General features: G+C 39.3%; 1 protein-coding gene across 1 annotated transcript in view; it reads left to right on the plus strand.

Annotated features, from left to right (window-relative positions):
• The window catches only part of LOC140231682 (uncharacterized), a 178,846-nt gene that overhangs the window by 61,376 nt on the left and 89,743 nt on the right, over positions 1-27,727 (plus strand). The window contains exons 24-44 of the mRNA XM_072311836.1: positions 8,661-8,774; positions 9,505-9,618; positions 9,913-10,176; positions 10,520-10,636; positions 11,321-11,434; positions 11,872-11,985; positions 12,179-12,292; positions 13,121-13,234; positions 14,301-14,414; positions 14,882-14,995; positions 15,692-15,805; positions 16,187-16,300; positions 16,904-17,017; positions 17,556-17,669; positions 17,969-18,082; positions 18,391-18,504; positions 19,334-19,447; positions 20,550-20,663; positions 22,625-22,738; positions 23,293-23,577; positions 24,011-24,127. Of these exons, the coding sequence (XP_072167937.1) occupies positions 8,661-8,774; positions 9,505-9,618; positions 9,913-10,176; positions 10,520-10,636; positions 11,321-11,434; positions 11,872-11,985; positions 12,179-12,292; positions 13,121-13,234; positions 14,301-14,414; positions 14,882-14,995; positions 15,692-15,805; positions 16,187-16,300; positions 16,904-17,017; positions 17,556-17,669; positions 17,969-18,082; positions 18,391-18,504; positions 19,334-19,447; positions 20,550-20,663; positions 22,625-22,738; positions 23,293-23,577; positions 24,011-24,127 (2,721 nt within the window). The remainder of the gene's footprint in view (positions 1-8,660; positions 8,775-9,504; positions 9,619-9,912; positions 10,177-10,519; positions 10,637-11,320; positions 11,435-11,871; positions 11,986-12,178; positions 12,293-13,120; positions 13,235-14,300; positions 14,415-14,881; positions 14,996-15,691; positions 15,806-16,186; positions 16,301-16,903; positions 17,018-17,555; positions 17,670-17,968; positions 18,083-18,390; positions 18,505-19,333; positions 19,448-20,549; positions 20,664-22,624; positions 22,739-23,292; positions 23,578-24,010; positions 24,128-27,727) is intronic.

Here is a 27,727-nt window from a genome sequence, read left to right on the forward strand (position 1 = left end):
GCACACATCGGGACAAGAGCTAGTTTACATCCTATAGTAAAGGCATTTTATGACTATCTCTAGCCCCACAAAACATTACAAAACATTTACTACCAAACTTGGGAGTTATCGAACTCAAAACGATCTCATAGACTCCCTTATCAATCTAATGAACACCTTTCATTACCAACCTCACTACCCGTGTCTATTATTATTATTTAACAACTTAGACATAGTTGCTATTGTTTAACAAAATTCTCAGTACATGCATCAATCAAACATTGTAGTAGGTATTGATGTGCCCACGTTATTGTGAGTGAAAAGGGGAAACAAAAACAAATCACTCCTAGCTCATTAAACAGTCGTTATAGGTTTTGCCAAATTCAGAGTACATACCTGTACCAATAAAGATTTGTGGTACATCATTATTGGTGTACCCAACGTGAGTGCAAGAGGCAACTGACACATAAAAAGACAAAAACAAAACAAAACAAAAGCAAACCACACCTAGCTCATATCACTATGTCTCATCAAGTTTCTAGCATTTGTAGATCTGTAAGATACCAACTTCGCAATATCGGCTTCATTAGAAAATATTTGAACCGATCTTCTACCGAAAAATTAGTCCATGCTTTGATATCCACTAGGCTCGATTTTGGAAACTCTGTCTCATTTAACTCAGCTCTCCATGCTACAGAGGCTTCAAAATGCGGCAGCACGCATCATTACACTATCCAAGAAGCACACTCACATCACCCCTATTTTGAGATCACTTCATTGGTTACCAGTCAAAGATCGCATTATTTTTAAGATGTTACTTCTGACTTTTCATTGCATTCAGGGCGCTGCTCCTCAGTATAACATTGACTTACTCCATAATTACATCCCTGCTAGATCTCTACGTTCATCAAACTCCGGTTCTCTGATAATTCCAAGATTCACTACAATATGGGGCACACGTGCCTTTAGCCGTGCTGCTCCCACCTTATGGAATAACTTACCTTCAGCCGTAAAAACAATTGTTCTTCATCAGACCCTTTTAAAAGCAGTCTAAAAACTCACTTGTTTAAAGCCTCAATTTGATTACTCGTTACATGTATTTGATATTTGTATGTCTTTGTCTCCTTCACTTTCTCTTCCTTCCGCGCCTAGAGCACTCTGCAGAGAGGATTTGGCGCTATATAAATCATATCAATTATTAATTATTATCATATCAATTATCATGTCGGCTATCCCGCTTCTGAGGTCTTTTAGAAATAGTGCTATGCCAACATCGGATAAGTGCATCCCGTCTTGTCTGTAAAGAGTGGCGTCATGATGTCGGATGGCTTGATGCGTAATAGCAGGAGCCCCTGCTTGCAGACAACATGCGCGTGTTCGCTTGTTCATAGCAAGGCGAATCCTATCAGCCCAATTCTGGTGGGAATCCGCAAAACGGGCGTATTTCCTCCTTGGCAGGATTTCCGACCAAACAATCATTGCTTCTGGAAGAAGTTGCTGCAATTCAAACATTGTCTCTGAGACCAGCTCCATCCGTGCTTTCTTCGGAAAAAACCCGATGTCGTTTGTACCCGCGTGGATGATGACGTGTGACAAGTTGCAGAAGTGCTGAGACGAAAGAATCGATTCCAGCCTGCTATGAACCTGGCCGAGTCGAAGCCCCCTATATCCTCTCCATTGGACTGGAGCCCGCTGCCTCATTGCTTGGACTCCCTCTCGACTGGCGAATCTCCCGGCCCAGTACGCTACCAGTCCCCAACTACCAGGATCGTACGCCGGCCTCGCCTGCCTGAAAAACAAAGAAAACTATCACCCGGCAGCGTCTAGCTCAACCAAATATTTGCTCTATGTGCCCAAGCCTTTGTATATAGTAAAATTGTCCATACTTTTCGACATAATTCACAATTTCTAAGCTGGGTTAACCCTACTAAACTGGGTTAATCATACTTGAACTGGTCTATAATCAAACATGTTAATTTACAAAAGTTTATGTGCTCAAACTGAATGTTGTAGTGAGCAAGACCCTCGTTCCTCAGCATACCACAGTATATACCAACATAACAAAAACATATCCACTATTTTAGTAGCTATAGCAACATGAAGCTACGAACATAAACTGTCCCCAACATGTAAGGGACTATTCTGCCCTAGCCCGACCAGACCCCGTGCGCTAAGCTAGCGACTTACACTTGTGTACAGCGACAGGGCTGTGTATAGTTAATTCTGCCCCTACCAAATTTATGCGAATGTAACGTTTATGTGTATCTGTCACCCAGCGCCCCATCTGCTGGATTACCTGCGAGTCAAAACCCGCTACTGCTGCCGCCGTGGTAGCACCTATTCGGAATGAGTGGGAGGTGAAACGCGACTCTAGTGCGCCAGCCATAGCCGGGAAAACGAGCAGCAGATCTAACGACGTCCATATACTTGAACAACTCTCTCGCCCGGGAACCGTGTCTCTCGGTATACACTGATGCGTATACAGTGAAGGCACTAGTTCACTGCTCTATGGTGGTAATTCGTGGGACTTTGCGCTGCGGCTGTAGTTGTAGTGCAGCACTAGCCCCGGAGACCGCGCCGCAAGGCGCGGTCCTGGCGGCTACCTCGCAGCTGAGCGGGAGCAAAAATTACGAATAACTCCATTGCCACATTCACGGCGACTTCACAAATAAAGCACGGCTAAATTGGCAAAATCGTGAAATAGGCCCCACCGCAGTGCGCGTGCACCCGTGCGTTAGCAAGCAAGGTTAGGTTAGGGTTAGGGTTTAGGGTTGGGTAGGGTTGTATTTATGGTTAAATTGGCCGTTAAATTAGTCAAGGGACTTCAGGGAGTCCTTCCGAGAATAAAAAGTAGAAGACCAAAGAAAAAAACGGGAGAAAGGGAGGACGAAAGATGCTATGCTGTGGAAATCGGCCCCACCGCCGTATGCATCTCGCGTAAACGCCGTTTGATGGGGCCGCATTCACGAGTATTATACTGTGGAAGAAAGCCCCACCGCCGTGCTTACCTACCGATGAACGCCACACGGTGGGGCTGAATTCACGAGTATAAACAGGCGAGCCGCCGTAGTATTTGTACGGACACGCAGTGGTGGGGCCTATTTCACGAGTATGCCGCTAAATTTCTATCATAAACACAGTGACAATAAAAAAAATGAAATATGCATTACATTTTCGACTTGGTTCTTCTCACCCATTTATCTAGAAAGTGCAAAATTTTCCACATTTTTAGGAGTAATAAGCGGCCTGCCCTAGTGCAACAGTGGAAAGACTTGCTGCTATATCCATTAGTACGCATCTACGCATGCGTGAACAATGACGTCAACGTTACGGACGCTCAAGGATATGCCTGATGCACCATCGCACGGTGCATATAAGGTGAAATGAATATGCATCATGTAGCCAGCAATACAGCTGTCAATGCACTGCACTGCATGCATGCTGTGCGCATGTGCAAGTGATTGTGAGTTTTAGTGAGCATCGTTGAGCTGAAGATATTCGCCTTATAAGACAACATTTTCTGCATCATAAGCAATGAAATGCATCAGTCACCGAAATCAATCATTTAGGTTTAATCGACCCATGTAAATAATCCTAGTAGTTTTTGTTGAAAAATTAAGAAAATATAGCGCCGAAACGGCACCGTTTTGTACAACTCCTCGATCTGAATGCGATCTGAATCTGGTCGCAGTTAGTGCAGCACCTGAGTATAGGGGTTTGATCACTTTGAATTGGGGCATTCTTGAGTAAACAACCCAAATCTACAAACTCGCCCTTCCATATCTTTTCTTTGGTCGATATGGGAACCGTTGAACCTAGCTCTTCCCTAGGTGTCGACATCAGGGGAGGCTTCGGGAATCCAGTGTCTGACGACTGACCCTGTTCATCGTCCTCGATCACAGGCATTTCATTAACCTTATGTACGGTCACCGTAGGCCAAGGCACTAGCAGCCCTTCATTGGGTACTCACCGTTATCGCCGACCGCGCCACCCATGTCCTGCTCAGGCTGGGCCGTCACATGAGCTCGCCTCCCGGCCGCCTGCCCCGTAGCACGGTCCTCCGTCTGCACCCTGTAGTCCGGCTGCCCAACAGCGGAACTTGCGCCGGGGCCCCGGCTGGTATTATGTTCGTCTGCTGGGCTTCGGGCCGCCGACCCCGCGGATCGCGAGGACACTGGAGGGGGAGTAGTCGTTCCTTCCCAGCGTGTACTGGGTGCGGGAGCATTCCGAGCAATCCTCCTTGCTCTTGTCGGTACAGGAGGAGCGCTGGCCGATGCTGCAGCCCGTGGAGTTTTCCGCTGCGGATGTTTTGGCATGTGCTTTGGCATCTTGGAAATTCCACTGCCTCTGATCGTAGCAAGAGTTGACGATTTTGTATCCGAATGAATAGCTCTATACAATAATTTAAGCGAGGGCCCAAAATTGATGCTCTCTCCGTGAAATCCACGTACAAAATGATCCCTTCTCACATTATACCCCGTTCCCACTGCCGATCAGATCAACTCGATCAAGCGAGATCAATCCCGATCACCTATTTTTGCCAGAGCAATCCCGACCAAATGCTCGATCGTCCTTTAACACGATCCCTTCCCGACCGCTGTTCGATCTTTTACGATCCGCATCCGACCATCCTCGACATCTCCAGAATCTCTCCTCGACTGCCACACAGATCTCTACTCGAACATCCCGATATACACACAATCAATACACGATCGCTACACGGTCAATACTCGATTTCTACTAGACTTCCTTATAGACCAGCTCGACATCACTCGATCTGTGTAAGATCTTGCATCGAACGGGTCGGCAGGTTCGTACAGTGATCGGGTGAAGGGATAATTGGTTACAGTATTCGTTTGGTTATATGAGACAACTCAGTATTTATGCTTGAATACGGCGTGGCCAAAAAGAGTGCTACAAACTGACTATTGATTGCAAAAGCATGAATGAACGAAAGAAATGATTATCTTTAGTGTAGGTTTTACCGCCAATTTCGCCCTTTTGTCAGTCCATTTGATGAAAGGTTCATTCAATTTAGCGAAAATCCTCATCACTGCACATTCGGTCATTCAAAATTGCAAGTTGTTCGTTCAATTTAGCATTCCGATCAATGGGATTTGCACATGTGCCTTTCGAATTCGTAAAACGGGCATTCAAATTGGTACGTGTCCTTCAGTCATTCAAATTCGCCAGCACTGGCGAAAGGGATATTTCAGTCATTCAATTTCGCGTATGGGCAGTCAAATTCCTAACATGTTCATTGAAATAAACGTCATGTCATTTCTTTTTTTTTTTTTGAAAAGGTGATAACATTTAAAAGCGTATTTCTATGTGACTTATTGTTTCATCCACACACTGTTAAGCAGTAAAAGTATCGTATTTTTGACCATATTATATAACTTTGCTGTTCTGTAACGCCCCTTTTCTTTCATACATGACATTTTAGGCCAACATGTACCAATACTCTAGTTTAACTTCATCTTCTTACAGTCACGGCACAAGTTAGATACAGACGTATATCTCAAGGGGACAGAAAAAGAATTATATGAATATTAATGATCATAACCTTGACTTCCTACAACTGGCCGACACAAGGAATAAAGCGCACAACGGCGAGATAAGTTGTGGCCATGCACATGTTGCACTATCTTCGGAATTGAAGAGTCACTAAGCACATTAAAGAAAACAAAAATGTTGCCAAAATCTCTGAAATGAGTACGAAAATATGAAATGTAATGACGCTTGGAAAACAATAACTATGTTAAGAAAATAAAGAAAGAAGCAAACCATAAACATGCGCGCTAAACTGACTGCAAAAGATGTTAAATTGATCGCCCAAAAAATGAATTGGAATGAACGAGAGCAGCATGTCCGTGATTACGTGACTATCATTCTAAACTGAATGAACGAATAACCAAATGGTGCTTGTTTTACGAATTTCAATAGAAAAAGTGTTAAACGAATAACCAAATGGTGCTTGTGTTACGAATTTCAATACAAAAAGTGTTACTTAGAATGAGGCTAAAGGTAATTTGAATGCTCCAAAATGAATTTGAATGAAGAGATCATAAAATTAAACTATACCGAACATGTCATCTGTGGTATATTTTGCTAAATTGAATGCAGCAATTAGGAATTGGACTGACAAAAGTGCGAAATTGGCCGGGAAAACCTATAGTTGATAGAAGAACACTTCCTATTTTGAAACCACAATCATCAATTCTCGTGCAGGCGTTTCGATTCTGTAGTCATATTTCCTGAAAAAAAAAAACCGATGACAAAGACTGATCACTACTGTTTGTGAGCCACTCAAAAAGGTACCAAAAATGCATTCATTTGTATTCATTCATTTTATCCGTTTTCAGTAGCTATTTTTGACGCATTCGTTATCAGTTTTTACGGCTTCACTATCGCTCAGTCAAGTAGGATATCAGTGCGGAAAGTTACAGATTTTGTAAATCACAAATTTTCATGGAGATCAAAGCGCCTGCACGAAGATTGATTATCATTGTGTCATTCATATGCATTCGATATTTTCACTGGATGTGAAGAATAGCAAATCTAAGTTTGATGTCTCATTAAAAAAAAAAAGAAATGTCACACCGCCACGCTTCGTATAAGTGCAGGACATATAGGTGGGTTGAAATAAATTTGGTCTAAAATGAAACATAGGCCTATTATGCCCATAAATGCACCATTATATAGAGTTGAAAAAAATTGACTGTTCTACACCCCAAATGAGTCGTGTTATCTTTGTCATTATTGTTCTCATTATTAAAGAATGAAAAAAGTGAATGAAAAATATCTATGTATTCATTGATAAATTATATAGGCCCAAATGTGTGTAAAAGAAAATACATGTATCATATTAATTTCTAAATTCATGAAGTGTGCTGATATGTGGAACAGAGTACATTATCATGAAAATAAAATAACATTTTACACTAGCAAAAAAAAATGATGAAAATCTTGGTTGTTTATTTTTTTTTTGTCAACTCATCCCAGCCAATCGATATCGAGGTGGACTTCAAGCAATGTACATTCAACTCTGAATTAAAAAAAAAAACCCTTATTAAGCGAAGCAAAAGTGTAACATCTACGTAAATAAAAGTAAAGTAAGTCACTGAGCATTTATTATGAATCTACGTTACAACTACTGTTTTAACACTTGAGCTTAAGAAATTGATTTTATATCAACGTAACCAACTTCAACTTTGAAACAGACAAGCTAGCAAAAGAATTCAAGAAACATTTCTCAGTTTATAAGTAAAGTATATAATCTAGAAAATTTCCTTTCACGTTACAATCATATTACCAGAATACCGATTTTTTCTTTCTCAGTTTCAGTTGTGTTTCTTTTCTTACTTCTGGTATTTCTGTCTGGAGAGTCTAATTCTGTCATGTCTGCTGTTTTTTATAGGGTTTGTTCTCTTTTCCCTCTCTTCGTGGCCCTTTTCTTTTCTTCAGTGGGCCAGGAGTGGATGAAGAAACTGACGACATTTAACTTTTTAACGTGACCAAGGACTGTATATGTTTTTTCTTAATACCTGAACAATAGATGAGTGCTAAGAAAGTACGTCTGCACCTGCTGCAACCACTGTCAAAAAGTGCTCGGTATTTGATCGAGTGCCGGTCGAAGCATGATCGAGTTTAGTCGAGTATCAGTCGATAGCAGTCCTGTATCGGTCGTGTAGCGGTCGAGTTATTCATGAAACTGATGAATCCTGGATCGAGATGATCTGAAATCAATCGTGTAGCATTCGAGTATAACTCGAGATGATCGGGAACTGAGCTCGGGGAAAAATCCGTCCCGACCACACTAGATTTCTATACGACCGATTCCCGATCAGCACGATCTCTTCTCGATCACTACCCGAGCTGTTGGTGTTCGGGCTTCCTACTCGAATATTTTGGACATGTCCAAAATTATCGTGAAGGAAGCAGGAGCGATGCCGATCAAGGTAGATCGACCCCGAATACCAATGCCGAGCGAACCCGACCAGGCTAAAAAAGCTTGATCGGGATTGATCGAGTTGATCTGATCGGCAGTGGGAACGTACCATTAACTGCTAAACTTTCCCACGCTAAATGTTCAGCTTTCCCACGCGCACTGCTAAGCGTACTAATGCGGTTGCGCCATCGGGAACCATCAAAGGAGATCACTCGTTCATGTTTTCGGCGGCGCTCTTTGCGTATGCCGCCTGCTCTCAGGCTCCGACTAGCGCCGAACGCCCTCAAAGGCAGAAAACAAGTCAGTGAGCGAGTGTAAACCCCTTTTAACGACTAGCGCCGTTAAAGGAAATATATATATACACACACACACACACACACACACATATATATATATATATATATATATATATATATATATACAAATTAGTGTGCATTGCAACTGATTGACAAATTGCCCTACATCGACGTAAATAAAAATTCATGAATTTTGAAATTAGTGTGCAATGTAAAGAATCTACCATGAAAAGGTGATGATGATAGTGTGTGTACTAATGTGTGTGTTCCTTCCAAACGTGGCTATGATTATGATGCTATTAGATGTGTTTGACGACCCTGATCATGCTGATGAATAAGAGGTAATGTTACGTTCCGGTAACATAAATAGGCCCCATCAATGATATACCTTCCTCAGAGAAGTATATTGGCTACCTTTTCGTTTGTTCTTGTAGGTACCAATGAATGCGATTCATCTCCCTGTATCAATGGCGGAACCTGTGTTGACGGAGAAAATTCATACATGTGTTTATGCTTGCAGGGATTCAGTGGTAATAATTGTGAAATAGGTAAGGAAGGTCTCATTCATCCCTCACGTTGTTTTTCTTTTCCATTACCATAATAAATGCGGTATAGTGTTTGCACATGTTACATGAATACCCCATTTATCATAAGAGAGACATGCACAACCTTGTCACATTGGCACCTCCACTGGCACATTACACTCTTTGCATCCCGGTATAGCTTCCTTGGAGCTGCGGTTGGGATTAACGCAACAAGTAACAAATAATGATCTATACTTAGTGTATTGCTGTGTATAATCCCAATTCGCTTAGACTAATGTTACATCTCATTTGTTATAGTCATTTTAGTACATGATATCTCAACACAGTATGATATCGCAAACACGTAGAAGTAACATTGTAGTTCGTGAAATCAAAAGCACTTTGGAAAAAACAACAACAAAAGAATGCTTGTGGATGCTTCCAGCGATTGTTCATTACTTCATTTATGTATTTACTTTTTTCGGGGATGCAATTTGGTGGATGTATCAATTAATTGAATGTCTTTACATTGCTTTTATGATACTGTGACCTTAAATAAACTAGATTCATTTAGGGTGAGTGTAAAAAAAATACACTTAGCTCAGTGTTTGCTATTTTCTTTATAAGAAGAGGTATGAAATGTTAGTGACGCTATCGTGCTTGAACACTGATTTATATTGCCTTCTGTCGAAACAAAATCTTTTCAAGATTCTTCGCGCTTTTACACAAAGAGACCAATGCTATACTTTCGCAGATAATAATGAGTGCGCCAGTCAACCCTGCTTTAATGGAGGCACGTGTCAGGATGGACGAAATCAGTACTCATGTCTGTGTACTACAAGCTTCCAGGGACCAAGATGCCAGATAGGTTAGCAGATATTGTTTCTTATGTGATTGTTCTTATGGTATCGGTACAATCTTGGTTACGTGTGATCATGGACAGTGCAGACGAACATGCAAACCTTTTGCATTTTTGTATTTGTTTGAAGTAAGTAGCTACGTTATACAACGGAACAGTTTCTTAAACGGGTGGGGCACATGAATATGTCAGACAAGTACTGTTATTGGGAGTGTGCTTAAGCCCATGATTGGTTTCATGCTTTATCTTCCAATTTGTTCGTGTTTCATTTCATATTATACCTGACCATCACTTGGAAAATAGGACGAAACATCGCTGTAACTACCACCCCTACATCCGATACCTTGACTTTCACCTGGCCTGGCCAGCCAGGTGCAGTTATCTATGAAGTGGTGGTGCTTGGCCTTGCTGATGGTTCCACTCCTATCACTCGAGTTGTCCCCGGAGACCAGACGACCGTCGCCTTTCAAGGTCTTCAGCCGGGCTCCAATTATCGCGTTACCTTGACAACGACTGTAGATGGTGTTGAGTACACTCTTTCCGACAACTTCGAACGCACGTCTGTTCGTAAGTACAGTATAACTTTATTGATAGCTCTTATTCAATACTTACATGTGTTATCCTTCCAACAATTTGGAACACACCTTACGGTGCTTAAACAATGAATTTCAGCCCCCAGGTTTTCTAGGAATGTTTTTACAAAAAAAAGGAAATTGCACTAGATACCATTCGATAATATAAAGAGCACCGTTTTACACTTGTGTTGTTTCTAGTTATGTAACGTAGATAAAATGTGCGAAGAATATATCAAATAATGATAAGTCCTCACAGTATTTCCCATTCTCTGATTCTTGAATGCTGTTTCTGCCATTTTAGTGAGCCATGTCTAATAGCAGTTTCCCTCTAACAGTGTTCTGTAGCTTCTTACCTTGCTTCAACGGGGGTACATGTCAAGAAAACCCAAATGCCGATCTTGGATACGTCTGCACCTGTCCTCCAGGATACACGGGATCTCGATGTGAAAGTGGTAAGACGACCATGATATGGTAAAGTAAGGTTCATGAAAAAAGTCATCTCTTGCGTCAGAATGACTATAGTCATAAATCTTCATCTCTATATTCCTTTCTCATTATAACTGAATTCCCAGTCTGAATGAAATCATCGGAGTGTCTTCTTTCGACGTAATAGTCATTTTTCGCCATTATCAAGCAGTCATTCCCAAGTTCGACCAAAGAAAACTGAACCGAGCGAGGGGAATGGCCCATATTTCCAACGTATGAAAATACGAATATAAAAAAGTATTTTCTAGCCCCGGGCCACCGGACCACAGCTAAAGTTGAGCACTGCGTATACAATGTAGCACTGTTTTCATTTTTTTAATGAAACATGTAGGCCTAATTCGTGCATATCATTAAGGCATGATCAAATATCCAATACTCATGAATTTATTCTCCCTTTGACATACAAATAACATGACACTCATTACTTTACATAGTCATTTCATCACATGTAAAGACTTTATTTAATGGGTTGCGATATATTCATTTCAAGGAAAAAGGTGTTGGAAGGAACCCTGCTTTCATTTTATAAACTAAAAATTATAAATCTTATTGAATCAACTTCTTTAAGAGTAATCGAGATGATAGTAATAAAAACAAGGTATCTCTGATGGTATTATTATCCTATTTTCTTATTGAACTTTCTTGAGCAGATGTGAATGAATGTCAACTGAATCCCTGTACCAATGCTGACGCCTGCATCAACACCATAGGAAGTTACGTGTGCATTTGCTTACAGGGATTTCAAGGAGCGAATTGTAATGAAAGTAAGTAAAGCACCTGACGTAAGAGTAATTGCATCCAATGTGTATTACATTGACTTCCAACACACTTCACTCCACTCAAAAGAATGAACACTAACCTTGATGATTTCAAAAACTTTTGGTTGATCACTGTATATGTATATTAATATCTGATTCGATTCCTTTTCTAACTTAAAATATCTGCAGTGTGAAAGATATTCCTGTGAATGCAAAGTTCTGAGGTAGGCACTTTAAACAAAACTGCAGTCCTCGAGCCTGATTTGATCTTAAATAGGTTGTAATTTTTGTTGTCCTGCATGTTTTTGGCCTATCTTACATGACACACACATGATGAATAGCAATGAGTTGCATTATTTTGTCAGTCAAAAGCCACGATTAGATGGACATCTTACAGTTCATCTTTTACGCTTTGTCCACACCGACCTTATTTTTCCTTCTAGATGTGGATGAGTGTAGCAGCAGTCCTTGCAGAAATGGAGGGACCTGCGAAGATCTTACCAATGCTTACAGATGTCTGTGCCTCCCGGGATTTACAGGAACCAACTGTGAGACAGGTACGGTATCGATTAGTTTCCATGTTATGTTATGTTATGTCAGTTCATTTAACGGTTCGAATGAAAGACAGGATAACATGCATACAGGGCTATGCATAAATGAGAAAATCGCATACAAGCTTGAAATCCTTTTGTTACATCTTAATATTCGATAATGTTCTTTTCTCCCCGTTATTTTTTGTTCATCTTCCAGAGATCGATCCATGTGCAAGCATACCCTGCCAAAATGGCGGAACTTGTCTTGAATTCAGTATCATCTTTACCTGCCAGTGTCCAGACGGCTTCACTGGGCTTCTTTGTGAAACTGGTAAACTACTTTATACTATTTACTGTTATAATACTCACAATTCGAGAATGAATACAAATTGCATAGAGTCACAGTACATTTAGTAGCACTGAACATGTTTAATTGAAATAAGCCCTTTTATCCTGAGTTACCTGGTTAACGCCAAATATTACGAAATTTCATTCATATCTGCGTAAAAACGATGAAATAATAGAGAAGTTTTACGTTTAATTGCTTGCGTGGTTTTTTCTTCTTTTTGTGGGGGGGGGGGGGAGAGAGAAGGTGGAGGTCAGATTATATCAATCGATAAGTAGTTGTTTTACTTTCTCTTCCTATGGTTGGATATTAACCAGCACGACTTATTTATCTTCAATGTAGGGTCAATCATGTGTTACGTTGTAATGGTGTGTGTGATTTCGTATGTAAGTTTGTTTCAGTTTCAGTTGTAATTTGTGCGATATATTTCAAATATGTTGATGTCGTATCTAATGTAAGAAGAATTTCCACTGCGGACGATAAAGCAATCAATCATTTTTAGGAAAGCAATCAATCATTTTTAGGAAAATTTGTCCCAATTGGTAATATGTAATATATTGCACCAACAGCGCTGCTGAGAGATTGTATAAAATGATATTTTGGTGTCTTTCTCACTCAAGTTGTGTATGTATGGGAAATTACAAATAAACAAAGCACACCAATGTCTCTAATGTGTAATCTCAAATGCTACATTTGATCTCTATCGTAATATTTATACATTTTCATTTGCATAAAAGAATAAGGGAATCCTCTCGTGAAATTCTAAATGTTTGATATGTGAAATTGATATTTATCGTTCTATTGAAATAATAGATATAGATGAATGCAGTAGCAATCCTTGTGTGAATAACGGCGTCTGTAGAGATGAGATAAATCGATACACCTGTATTTGCCCGGCAAACTTCCAAGGAGACCAGTGTCAATCAAGTAAGTGTGGTCAGCTGAAGATCAGAAAATGAAGATACTGTTTCATTCGTAATTAAAGGGGTTGTATAGTTTTGGCTGAGATCTAACTTCAGGTTTCAACATTTTTTGTTGAGATAATAAGAAACCTCTTATGAAATGTGAAAGAGCGTGTAATTCCAAGAGGAATTCAACATTCATTTGGTGAAAATTGGTTTTGAAATGGCTTATAGATATCCAAGACAGAACAATCCGAATAAAAGGTGTAACCCACCTTTATTACGATTGCTTTGTTTTACCTTGTTTATGGATGTCTCAGCCATTCCAATTCCGATTTTCATCAAATAAACTCTGAATTCCTTTTAAAATGGTTTGCTATGTATTATTTCATAAGTGGTTTCTTGGTATCTCACAAAAAGTTAAAAGCCCAATCCTCGTCTCCACCAACCATCCCTTAAAGGGGATGGCTAGTACCTGATCAGTGGGAATGCTGGAGGATGATTGTTCCAATCCTTGTAGATTCATTTAAGAGTACATTATATATCTATTGTTGTGTGAAAATTATTTGCTTCAGAATGGTCTCATATTCAACAAATGTGCAGTTCAATGTTTCCAGGTTATCCACAAGGATTGGAACAATCATCCCCCAGCATTCCCACTGATTCACACTGATCAGGTACTAGCCATCCCCTTTAAGCTTTATTCTTTTGGTATTTTGTCGCCGTGATATTTTACTTTTTTTTCTTTTATATTTCTTGTTTGGGGAAAATATTTGATTGCCTATTGATTGTCCTACAATAACAATCGTATCAACTTTCTTACTCTTCAAGTCTTGCTAACTGATGTGAGAGTATTCGTCTTTGGTGGATATGCGTGTCCATTTTATCACAAACATACATACACACACACACACACACACACATACATCCGTAAAACGTTTTTCCCCCCTCATCAAAAATGTTTTCTGTTTTCTGCTTGTGTCCCTTCCTTCTTTGTTCCTCGTTTTTAGTAGGAGTACATCTGTAAAAGAACACAGCAAACATGCCAGTCAATAATGTGGTGATATAATGATGATATTTTTTCTCCCCAGATGTCAATTTCTGTGTGAGTAATCCTTGTGTGAACGGAGGTCAATGCATCAATGACATCAATTCGTACACATGCAATTGTCTAGCAGGCTTCGCTGGGACAAACTGCGAAATAAGTATGTTCTTTATCTTTCTGCCTTTCTCTCTTGATATGGCTCAAAAATTAAATGCAGATGATAGCATGGCAGAAGCAATATTAGCAGAACATATTTGGAAGAACCGTTTCTTCTTCTCAGATAACCTCTCAGGCAGTAACGAAAAATAGGCCATCTCTGTGTATCTTTTGACCAAGCTATTTCCAATCGGCAGTCTTTATCTTTGTTACCTCTGCGATAAAAATTCAATTTCAGTCAGCCTCATAGGAAATGAATTTGATAACATACCGAAAACAACTGAAAGTTACTCCTGCATAATGATTCCACTGTTTGTTTTCACACGTTGTTGTGGTTAATATGATTGTTTTCACTATAGTATGACATCAAGTTGAAACAGTCTCACAAAAGTGACTCGAAAATACATTTGCAACCGTTGCACAATCTATCAAAACATAAGAATGTTCCCTTGTTGTCATTTTGCTTATCAGATATTGATGACTGTACACCAAATCCTTGTTTGAACAATGGACTGTGTACTGATAGGACTAACGGCTTTGACTGTCTCTGTCCAACTACATTCACCGGGCTGACCTGCGAGACTCGTAAGAAATCTTCATCAACAGAGGACCTTATTATCATTTCGATATCTAATATCTTCTCTTGTTTTCTCTACATATGAATAATACGAATGTATATTGATGTCAGATTGTTTGTGACTCTGGGGATGGAAATGAATGAATGAAGTAAAGAAGGAACGTATGTATGCCCTAATGTGTGTACGTGCCCAGTTCACACGATCTATGATGGGATAGTGCAAATGGTGCATCATGTACATTAATTTTGGCGCAGACTTCCTTACGACCGGACAAGGGTTTATGTCTGCAAGCTATAGCGTGTACCCAGCAGTTTGGTCAAAAATGCATAGTCATTGCTTATATTATTCTTCTTCTTACTGCTATGAGATCCACTTTATTTTGACTGTCAAAGGGTAACAAAAATATGATGGGCGATGGTTTTACTCGAACTTCAGCGCGGAGAAAATTGTCATAAATCGCCGTGATATTCTTCATGATTAACGCTACATGACATCGTGGAACTAGCGAATACACATCAGTTAGGATTGTAAACACTGATTTGGTCAACGCGTGCTAGCAAAAATGATGGGATGTAGAATACTATCTTGATGGATGTATGTCTTTTTCGTCATTCGCTCATTTGCTTCTTCCATTTTAGTTGATTACCATAGTGTTTAAATCGTTTAGAACTAATTTATTTATTGCCCTGATTATTCCAATCAGAAATAAATCGATGTCTTAGTGGACCTTGTCGAAACGGAGCAACGTGTATCAACACAGTGGACAGGTATTTCTGTTCCTGTCTCCCGGGATTTGTTGGCGATAACTGTGAGACAGGTAACTTTATTTGGATTTCAAGCTGAATATCGGTTGTATCATGGTCACCACAGTCTATAATTCTTTGAACGGTTCATGAGTTGTATAAATCAGAAAATGTGGTTATGTCTTACACTAAAAAGCGTTTGCATATTGTCTACCGTAACTGAATATCATTACTTGCTTGTGATACACCAAATGTATAGATAGCAAAGTGCATATCATACATTCGTCAATCCTGTACCAAAGGTTATATATCTAATCCTTTCATCAAACGTCCCCCAGTGTATACCATAAACCATCTGACCATGATAAAGCTCATCTTAATAAGACTGTAAGAAACTTTTGATTGAGTTTCACCACAAGATTCATTTCCCATTACCTTTGTGTTCTGTCACTCAGATTTCAACGAGTGCGGAAGTTCGCCATGCATCAATGGAGGTTCATGCATCAATGGCGTCAACCAGTTCGTATGCGTCTGTGCTACTGGCTTTGATGGCCAGCGGTGTGAAAATAGTATGGATGATCCTATTGCGTCACAATACAGCGTAACATTGTTAGATTTTTAGTGAAGAATGAAAGATACATTTGAGACGTCATTCTCCAGGGCCTAGTGAAAAGTGTCTAGAGAAAGTGGATATGTCCGAATGGCTTTGTGAGATAGAGAATTTTCTTTTTGTATGATATCATTCAAATAAAGCTGTTAACAGGTCGTCGAAGGAAAACGCTTACGGCGTCTTCTGATAGTTCTTAGAAACTGCTACTGAATCACATGACATATTTCACTATGAAAAGCATTACTTCTCATATTAAGCCTATTAAGAATCGAAGAGCATGAAATAATCTGATAGTAATCTATGAAGACTGCACAAACCTTGGAAGTATGAATGAAATTTATTTTATGACATTATCATGTACAACATTCACAACCATTACCTGTTGGTATCATCGTTATCAAATTGCTTGAAGTAATTTACACTGATTTGTTGAAATAGCGAAGATGTAAACGAGCATTTTACTGAATCATTAAGTATTTGAAGACGTCTGAAATAATTCCGTAATGCAATTGCTCTGCTGTGGTGATGAAAACTTGCTCAAAATGTTGCATTTTCTCCTCAGATATCGACGATTGCTTGGCTGGCATCTGCCTGAATGGCGCTCAGTGTATCGATGGCGTTGCCAGCTTCCAGTGCATTTGCACTACCGGCTTTACTGGCGATAGATGCCAACAGAGTGAGTAATCAAAAAATTCTACAACAGAGTTGCTTGTATGTCAAAATATGAACACATTACCGTTCATGTTACTTTCGCAACCATTGTGGGTGGTTGTAATTTGTAACATTTCTAAGAACATATTTTTGCATGATATGGTTTTTCAAATAATACTCCAACTGGGTAAAGAAATGGAAAGATTGAGGAAATATTGGTATTTGCTAGAAAAGTACTGAATTCTAAAAGACCACGTCCGGCGATTAGAGTTTTTCATGTACCATTAGATATGTTAAGTGAAATATATTTGTGCTAATTAAGGAACTTGAGGCCCGGACAACTAATCATTCCTCGTAACGAGACATTGCATCACTAATATTTCTTATACATGTTTGTGCCTTTTATTCTGGAATCATTTATGGACAAAAGACTTGGACTAAACTCCTTTTCCTATGCTGTCGTCTAGTTTACTTTAGATATGGTACATAAAAGACAGATGTATTTCCTCACCTGCTGCCCTGTTTTCTGATGCCGAAATTACTCAAACCTGCTTGTATTTCAGATATAAATGAATGTGCAAGTGGTCCATGCATCAACGGAGGAACTTGTGTGGACGAGGTCAATGGATACAGGTGTCTCTGTCTACTGGGCTTTAGTGGTGTCAACTGTGAAACAAGTAAGAACAAGGTTTCATCACTGGCATGACTGGTGTATTCAAGTCAGGAAGTTGCTATGTGACTACAGCGATTGTCCTTGACCATAGCAACATCAAAATCTCGGAAAACCGTATTGATTACTTAATTTTTCAAGTCATGGTGAAACCACACGACTATGAATTGGTGCATACGTAAGTAATACAGAGATTTGTGCTCGTCCCATTATCGAATTGTATGATAATTCACTGAGTGAAAGGAATGAAAAGAATCGCAGGTATGTATTTCTAAGCAAATCCTTCCTCTTTACTCTTTTGCACAGATACAGACGAGTGCTTGAGCATTCCTTGTGTGAATGGAGGGACCTGTGTAGATACCGCCATTGGTTATACGTGCACCTGTCTGCCTGGATTCACCGGGGTGAACTGCCAGACAAGTGAGACCTAACGATGATATGATTACTGCTTCTTTGTCTTATGTTACCCAATGTTTAGTCATATTATACCCAAACAACCCGTCTACCTCCGGAATGAAATCTTTCAGAAAATATATTTATTTTCTGCATTACTTTTGCACAGGCGTTTAGTCCGTTACCGACGTACATGTAGAAAGCAAAGGTATATCAAGGTAAAGACTAATGGGCAAATATTATGCCAATCACCAATCGCAATATATGTACATAAATATTGAATTAATCAATATCAATTAGTAACACATGACTTTTTTAATCATTATTTTTTTCAGACATCCAGGAGTGTAGCAGCAACCCTTGTTTGAATGGAGCGACATGTGTTGATGGCATTAACAGTTTCAGTTGTACGTGTGCACCTGGATTCCAAGGCACAACCTGTGCACTTGGTAAGTTTTACATGGCGAATATACACTGATCATGGATAAGGGTTTCAAACTAACTTAATATATCACAGTTAAGAAAGTTTGCTAACTGTAAACACTAATAAAGACGCCATTTCACGTTATTTTCAGGTTTGCTTTAATAAATGGAGGAAATTGCGACACACAATGGTATAGATTTTATTGAAATCGGACAGACTTACGATGTATTGTACACTTGAGGTTTTCTATAATATGTATTTTATGAATCAGTGAAAGAGTAGCAATCACGTATTCGAATTTGCGGAGGTCATCATCTCACCAGTTTCCTCATTCCTTTCTGGACATAAAAACCGATTAAAATATCCGTATCAGGACACCTCCCCCCCCCCCCCCCTGCTAAATACCGGCTAGTGATAGGGTTAGAGTTAGGATTAGGGTTAGGATTAAGATAAGGGTTAGGATTAGGGTCATGGTAAGAGTCTGGGGTAATTGTCCAAGGGGTTATTGTTGTAGAACCAAATGCACCAGGCGCATTCAGGGGTAACGAGGTTTTAGTTGTGACGTCATCGCCCGTTGATGAGAGCCGTCAGGTGAAGACTTGTTACATGTTCGCGAGTCGTTTCACTAGTATGACTATCCTGTGAATGTAGTTTTAAACAAGATGAGATTACAGCCATCATGTCACTTTAATGGTGCCTTACCCATTTCAGGCGCAATAAATATGCCTACCAGTGTACGCTATATCATAATGAAAATTTATTTCGAATCATGTTCAAGGCTTTCATGTGTTAGTGTTTGAGTACCTTTCTTCTCTTTGATAATGATTTTTTAACGACTGGCAAATTTTATCCAGCGATCGACTACTGCGCTAGCAACCCATGCTCAGCCGGCTCGACATGCCTGAATCAACCGAATGCCTTCATCTGCATGTGCGTACCAGGATTCACTGGAACCCGATGTGAAACGAGTGAGCCTCTATGACATTACGACTTTGATGAACTTTCGCAGTTATAGTCCTTTCAGCCTTTTTTCTATGCTTCTCTTTTTATACTTTGTTGTATGTATCTATCTATCTATCCATATATATTTATATACTTGTATATATATATATATATATATATATATATATATACATCAAGCATATGCTATTCAATGCTCAACTCGGCCGTAATAATGTACCACAACATTATAATTACAGATGCGAGAAATGAATTGTGAGATGTTTTTTTTTTCTGTGCTTCTCTTTTTATACTTTGTTGTATCTATCTTTCTATCCATATATATTTACATACTTGTATATACATATACATATACATATACATATATATATACATATATACATCAAGCATATGCTATTCAATGCTCAACTCTGCCGTAAAAATGTACCACAACATTATAATTACAGATGGGAGAAATGAATTGTGAGATGTGAATTAAAACAAGGCATCATTCTGAGTATTATTGGCTCACTGGTATGGCGTCGAATGTGTTACTATCCATGTGATCTCGTTTTGGCAAATAAGCCCTTATTGTTACTTTTAATAAAAATCAAATTAAAGAATAAAACAAAAAATTGTAATACATGATCAGACATATTAAGATTAGTTTTGAATTTTTACTTTATTAATCTTTATTTTGATAATTGTCCACTTCATTTCAAGGCTTTTTGAGTCTTGAAAGGATTTGATTAAATATAGATAATATAATAAATTTTCGTGAGCTCTTAGGAAGCTTTCTTTACAGATTTTCTTTTAAAAATGAAACTGCACATTGTCACGCAAAATATGAATGGTTTCTTAGAGCTAAATTCAAATCATGTCGAAGTTTGTGATCACAGAAATCAGAATAAGTGATCATGTTGTGTCATTTGTTGACAATAAGGATACACCGCAACATTTAGAAAGATTCTAAGATAAGTGAATAAAGACTGAAAACTTACACATCCTTATGATTTTGTAAATAGTAGGGAAGTAAATAAAAGTGAATAATACAAAAGAGTGAAAAGGTACACTTTCATGCGTATTCGAACTCATATTTGACATTTGACGTGTTTTAAATTGTCTTTGTAGACATCAACGACTGCGTAAATGGACCATGTCTAAACCAAGGAGTGTGCGTCGACGGCGTCAATACCTTCACGTGTAACTGCCCAGCCGGGTTTATCGGTCAATTTTGCCAGACAAGTATGTTAGCTCTACTTAGGTCCTTACGCACATGATATTAGAATACAACGATATTGTTTCCACTTCCATAACATGACTTTAAAAACACAGTTGAAATGCTTTTCATACTTGATGAATTAATAAATTCATTCTCAGCCTAATCCATAAATAATGTGTATATAGATCTATAAAGTGATGACGCAAAAAAAAAATGAAATAGTATCATGTATGGTTTGCACATGAGTAATGCATCGATATCCTATACGTTCACGTTCTGTTTTGCTGGAGATTTAACCTTATCAAGCAGGCGCGCCGGAAGCAGTTTTGGATTGGGGGGGCAAACATTGGAGGGGGCTCAAGATTAGACCATGCATATGTTACACAATATACACATACACACACACACACACACACACACACACACACACACGCACATGCACACACATCTATTATATATATATACATATATGTAAAGTGGCGTACGGTGGGTCGAAACATGGGGGGAACCATAAAGTAATTTTGACGGTCTGTATGTTTGTGCGTGTGTGCGTGAGCAATAATGGGACTACAATACATTACGGCATGTGATACATTCAACAACGCAGTCATTGAGGAACATTGTAAGTTTTCCTTACATGGATTATGGAATGACGGTGTGAAACGATCGACAAATTATATACTGTCAGCAACATAAGGTGAATGGCATAACAATAAAATGCGAGCGAGCGAAGCGAGCGAGCTTGAAAATTTTGATATTCTACAGTTCCAAAACCGGAGTTTTAATTGTAGCTATATATTTCGCTTTGGAAATAAATGGGGGCGCATCGGGTGCAACTGCTGGCAATTATTGGCAGCAACATTAGGAGAATGGCATAACGATTCAATGCGAGCGAGCGAAGCGAGCAAGCTTGACAATTTTGACATTCTACAGTCCTAAAACTGGGGTTTGTAGCTATACATGTTACAGTCCCAAAACTCCCGTTTGTAGCTATATCTTTCGCTTTGGAAATTAAGGGGGGGGGGCATCAGGCGCAACTGCTGGCAATTACTGGCAGCAACGTTAGGAGAGTGGCATAACGATTCAATGCGAGCGAGCGAAGCGAGCGAGCTTGAAAATTTTGACATGTTACAGTCCAAAAACTCCCGTTTGTAACTATACCTTTCGCTTTGGAAATTAAGGGGGGGGGGGGCATCGGGCGCAACTGCTGGCAATTACTGGCAGCAACATTAGGAGAGTGGCATAACGATTCAATGCGAGCGAGCAAAGCGAGCGAGCTTGAAAATTTTGACATTTTACAGTCCCCAAACTCCCGTTTGTAGCTATATTTATCTTTCGCTTTGGAAATTAAGGGGTGGGGGCATCGGGCGCAACTACTGGCAATTACTGTCAGCAACATTAGGAGAATGGCATAACGATACAATGCGAGCGAGCGAAGCGAGCGAGCTTGAAAATTTTGACATTCTAGAGTCCAACAACTGCCGTCGTAGCTATGTTTTTCGCTTTAGAAATTAAGGGGGAGGCGCACCGGGCTCAACTGCTGGATGCGAGCGAGCGAAGCGAGCGAGCTTGAAAATTTTGACATTTTACAGTCCAAAAGCTGCCGTTTGTAGCCATATTTTTTCCCTTTTATTAATATATATACATATTTATTTTATTTTCTTTGTTTATTCATTTATTTTTATTATTATAATTTTTATTTATTTATTTATTTATTTTATTTTATTTATTTTTTTTTTTTTTGGGGGGGGGGGGCTTTTTGGGGGGGCAAAAATGCGTTTTGCCCCCCCATTTTTTGGATTGGGGGGGCGGCCGCCCCCCCTGCCCCCCCACTTCCGGCGCCTATGTTATCAAGGCAGAAATAAAAGAAGAAAAAACGAGTAACGGCTCTGAAATAACTCACACGCATGCAAAGACGATGCGATCTTAAGTGAGTGATATGCATTTTATGAATCTTGCTCGCTTGTCTTTCTCTTTTATTCAGACATCAACGAATGTGCAAGTAACCCATGTCAAAACAATGGAATATGCACTGATCTAATCAACGCCTTCAGCTGTCAGTGTGTCGGAAACTTCCAGGGTCCCACGTGTAACGTCCGTAAGTGTCAATGTCAGTTAAAGACGTTGCTGACAATTTGTTCCACATAGCGACATGTGGCAGAAGTCACAGCAGATCTTTGTCATGATTTGTAATCGATATTATTAAAGTAAATCTTTAGGAGATTACTCGTTCATAAAATCCTTGAGGAAGAATCAGTTGGATGTGATGCACTCAGTAGCGCAGACCTTCACAAATCATTTTGAAAGTTGATTGATTCAGAATGTAACTGAAATCATCCGAATTCTGATCTCACAGAGTTTCCTGTCATTTCAGCTATGAAGCTATTTACCCCTTTAGATTACAACTGACACTAGGCTGCGTGGTGGATTCACAATCATTTGCGTTTTTTCAGAATTGACCTGAATAAACTCACACAGTCTCTAGGAACAAACCAGTTATCACCCGTATGTATCAAAGATTTACAACTTGTTGATCTAGTTTGCTAATGCTAGATGCTTATCATCTTTATGGATCGGTGAACTTCCAAGTCCTGGTTTCACATTAAAACTAAGATGCAAATTGACGAAAATGTGTTCGTTTTTCACGATCAGCAATTATAATTGCCATGGCGGACACAAGTACAACTCCTCGCAGACTACGAATCGAATTCATCCCGCCAACAACGGCCCAACCCGATACCATTTACAATGTGATCGTGACTGATCCGAACGGGAATATCGTGGGAATACAAGCTTTAACCGATACCGACGTAGTGAATGGACGACTCGCTGCCAACTTTGACAACCTCGACCCCACAGCCGTCTACACCGTGGATCTTCAGCTGCAAACTAGCGAGGGCACGTTTCTCGTCAATTCCATGCCTGCAAGTCCTCCAGGTACAGTGCAGATATACTGAAATTTTTTCTCTTGATTTCTAGATCCATTATGAACCACCAATATTCTTTCGAGAACACAAATGATATTGATTCAATATATTTTTCGTTTTATGGGTTCATACTCCTCTTATATTGCAAAAGAGTAATGATAACTGTACATACTGATAGAATAATAATACTGACTGATCACAGTAATGATAATAATGACAATAATAACAGTGATAATGATTTCTACTTGTATAGCACACGTGTCCGCCATTCAGCACGGTTTGATACGAACAACTACACTTAACGTGATACACAGGAATAGAGTGTAACATTATATAACACAATACAAGCTAACAGTGTTATAAATCATGCAAAGATGTAATTGAAATCAGTGTTTTTAGAAAATTACACAATTTTCCATATGAATTACTTTATTTGTCTGTAGGATTCTGTGATTCGGGTCCATGTGTAAACGGTGGAACATGCACCGAGGCGCCTTCTCTGGCGCGGGGCTATTTGTGCACCTGTCCAGCTTCATTTCAAGGAGACAACTGCGAGATCGGTGGGTGCTGTCTTGTGAAGAACTTTTTTTTATGGTCATTGCCTGTATTCATATTGTGGAATGGGTTTTTAATCGCCATTCTATGTGTTTACTTTGAGCCCTCGTGGAAAGATCTCCAAATGGCAAATATAGAACGTGACTTTAATTGTCACCATATCGTCGAAAGGATGAAATGTGTCTATTTTGATTAAATGAACTGTTGCTAGAATTGTTCAACAATATCATTGCAATTTCTCATACCAATGAAAGTCTCTCACTGCCCTGATATCTAACAGTGACAGCCTTGTGTGAAGAGTCAACTCATAGCTTATTTTCGTGATAGTGAAAAAAGGGCCATGCTGTAATCATTGTAGATTGCCTGTATGACGGAAACCAAGGAGTCTGTTCAATTAATTTGCATTTTGATTTTCTATGTCACATGTAATTAGGAATTACTGCTTGCTCCAGTGCTCCTTGTCAGAACGGAGGAGTGTGCATTGATCGTCCCGGGTTCTTCGTTTGTTCTTGCGCCCCGGCTTGGCAGGGGCTTGTGTGCACATATCGTAAGTAGGCCTATGTATGATGAAATATGTGCTTCCGTGGCGGTAGAACGTTGGGTGGCCATTAGAAGACTTAACAGTACACCACGTATTCTTTTTTAGGTATGTATATGGCTCTGAAAAGGGCCTACCCCCTCTCGATGTTTCGGCAAACATGTTCTTGCCGTTTTTTCAAGAGAATGATGCACGTCTCTTTAAAACAGCAAAAACATGCTTGCCGAAACGTTGGGAGTGGGTTGGCCCTTTTCAGGATCACATACATACCCAAGAGAGAATACGTGGTGCACCGGTAAGCCTGAGGCCAAAGTACATGAAGTGTGTGTTGTCAGTATTCACACGCCACGAAGTGAATGACATCTTTATCTTATACGTGGCAAGCGAGAGTTTACAGTGACGTATTGTAAACCGAATGACTGGTTTACATCCATGCAAAATGAACGAGTCGGCCAAGACTTGTTCATATGACAAAGCCCATATTATGTACTCACTGACATAATAATGCATGTATAAAATTATGAATAAATATAGTTTTGTGTCTAAGGAGTTCAGGCATATCAGCACTAAGACAGCATCTCCTCAATATCTCTTAGACTGCAATACACTTCGTATAAGCAACAAGGTGAATATATTTTCTTATGGTGATCCTGGTAACTAGAACTAGTTTTTAGTCGTGACATTTTGCATATTTTTTTTTCCGACCTGCGTATCTCAATATAACTACATGTATATTTTTAACAAATGATTTAAATAATCTATATCAAATATAATAGCTATAAAAAAAACCTCGAATGATATATTATTTACTCATTATTTATCTAGCGATCCACGTCCCACAAGCTTTGCTTTTTGGTGGATCACTATTTTCCATAATCGAATCTATTTTCCCACGAAGTATATATGTATTGTTCCTCCTAATTATTGTATATATATATATATATAAATGTATGTTGTTATATAATTCATCTCGGATATTACATGAATCTTTTGCAAATGTTTGAACAATATCATCTCATGACATGTATACTTTGTACTATGTTTTGATTTTAGTTGATTGGAAATTTGTACTTTGTTTTTTGATTTTCGTTTATTGGAAATAAACTATGATTGATTGAATTGAATTGAATTGAATGAATTCATATATGGTAACTTTAATTATATAAGTATATATAGGGACCTACGTGTGTTTTGTGTGTGTGTATTTTAGGGGCGGAGGAAAATTTATCCCAAAACCTATGTAATCGTCTCATTTCCATGTCAATTTACTTTCACAGCTCAATCAATTCCTTTAACTGCAAGCTCTCCGAACCCGACCACTATTAACGCGAACTGGATCAGGCCAACAGACGGAGTTTACAATTCATTCGAAGTCCAGTTGGTCGATGCAAATGGTGTCGTACAGCGAACTGGGAGTGTCCCCCTCACCGCTAACACGAACATGCAGTTTGTGTTTGACAACGTGCTGCCTGCCACCAACTATCAAGTTGTTCTTGTGGGCGTAACGCCAGAAGGGCGTATCACCATTGGACGGGCCAATACGGCAACAACAAGTAAGAAGGCATTAAGTGCATGGTAAACAATAATATAGTACCTAGAACATTGAGTATTTCCACGCCTACCAATAAATACGGGGTGTATTACTCGTGAGCTGTATGACTCGTGGGTGTCGGTCTCGTGACGTGCATCAATAAATAATGCCTGAGGTTCGTAAGGGGCTGACTGTCCGTAGGTGTCACAAAGATTCCAACTTGCGTTGCACCTGCACGAGCCACATTTTGATGTCTACCCAATTTATTATTTTTATATCAATCTATTCTTGTACTTCTGTGAACAAGTGAGCAGGGAATAGAAACCCACTCACACACTGTAATTTAAAAATCAATGTATGTCTCTCGTAATCTGCCGTAATTTTTGAATGTTTGTTTCCGTATTTAAACTGTCATGACTCTGCATTCCCTTTAAGGAAAAATGTTGACATGCTTTGCCATACGCATTTGTCACACAAGCTAGCTTTCATCTCCCTCGCATTAATTTCCAAGTCGAGTATTGCCGAAATGATAAATGGTACCTCCTGATAACTAATTACTGCTTATACTACCAATTATGACTGTAAGCCACGTCGACTGGCATACATATTCATTCATATTCACATTAGAGATAATAAAGGTACAGTCTTAAAGTCTCAAAGCCTCATGGAAGCGTTTACGAGTCGGCTTAAGCTGTTGATCGATGTCAGGAAAATGTACTTTGCACTGGCATTTGAGAAGCGTCACAATTTACATGATATATTGTGATTATGAATATTAGTGCCACGGATGATTGGAAGTGTCACGTTTTAATGATGTAAAAACATTCAAGCAAGTACTAACATAGCAAAATAGCAGCAAAATGTGCAAGCTCGTAGTTTGTGGGAAAAGAAGCGACTAGGACTACTTGATATGCAATAATAGCAAGCCAGCGCAGAATCTTCGTCAGAAGAAAAAGTACCCTTGTAGTGGTGTCTGAAACGCTACATGCTACCTAACTGAAAATGAATGCCAATATCACATTAATACATATCATGTGTATTATGTTTATATGTCACTCTCAGAGTAATTTATAAGCAATAGTTCTCACTGAGTTAGAACTGATCTATCAAAGGAGTGGTACAATTGAAGTATCTCTCTTAACGCGATATGGATCACATTAATGTACTAAACGAAATATTTTGCAGATATTTGCGACATTACCCCCTGTCTAAATGGCGCCACCTGTGTTAGCCAGCCATCCAATGCGCTTGGCTACCTTTGTGTTTGTGAGGCCGGCTTCACGGGACAGAACTGTGAAACAGGTATTCAATTCCTCACTGTCATCCTTTTACCAGAACCTACTTTATTTTGTACCCTTTGAACCCTTACCCTAATACCTTCGTAAAAATAGTAGTGTGAGTTTCTTGTCGTTATTCATCATATTATGGAGCAGGTGATAACTCGAACATCGCTTGGCTTCCGCATACACATGTTTTTTTTTCTTTGTTTGTTTGTTTGTTGTTGTTTTTTTTACTGGAAACTGACCAACCTTAAAG

This window comes from Diadema setosum, chromosome 8 (genome assembly GCF_964275005.1).
Source record: "Diadema setosum chromosome 8, eeDiaSeto1, whole genome shotgun sequence".
NCBI classification, from domain to species: Eukaryota; Metazoa; Echinodermata; class Echinoidea; order Diadematoida; family Diadematidae; genus Diadema; species Diadema setosum.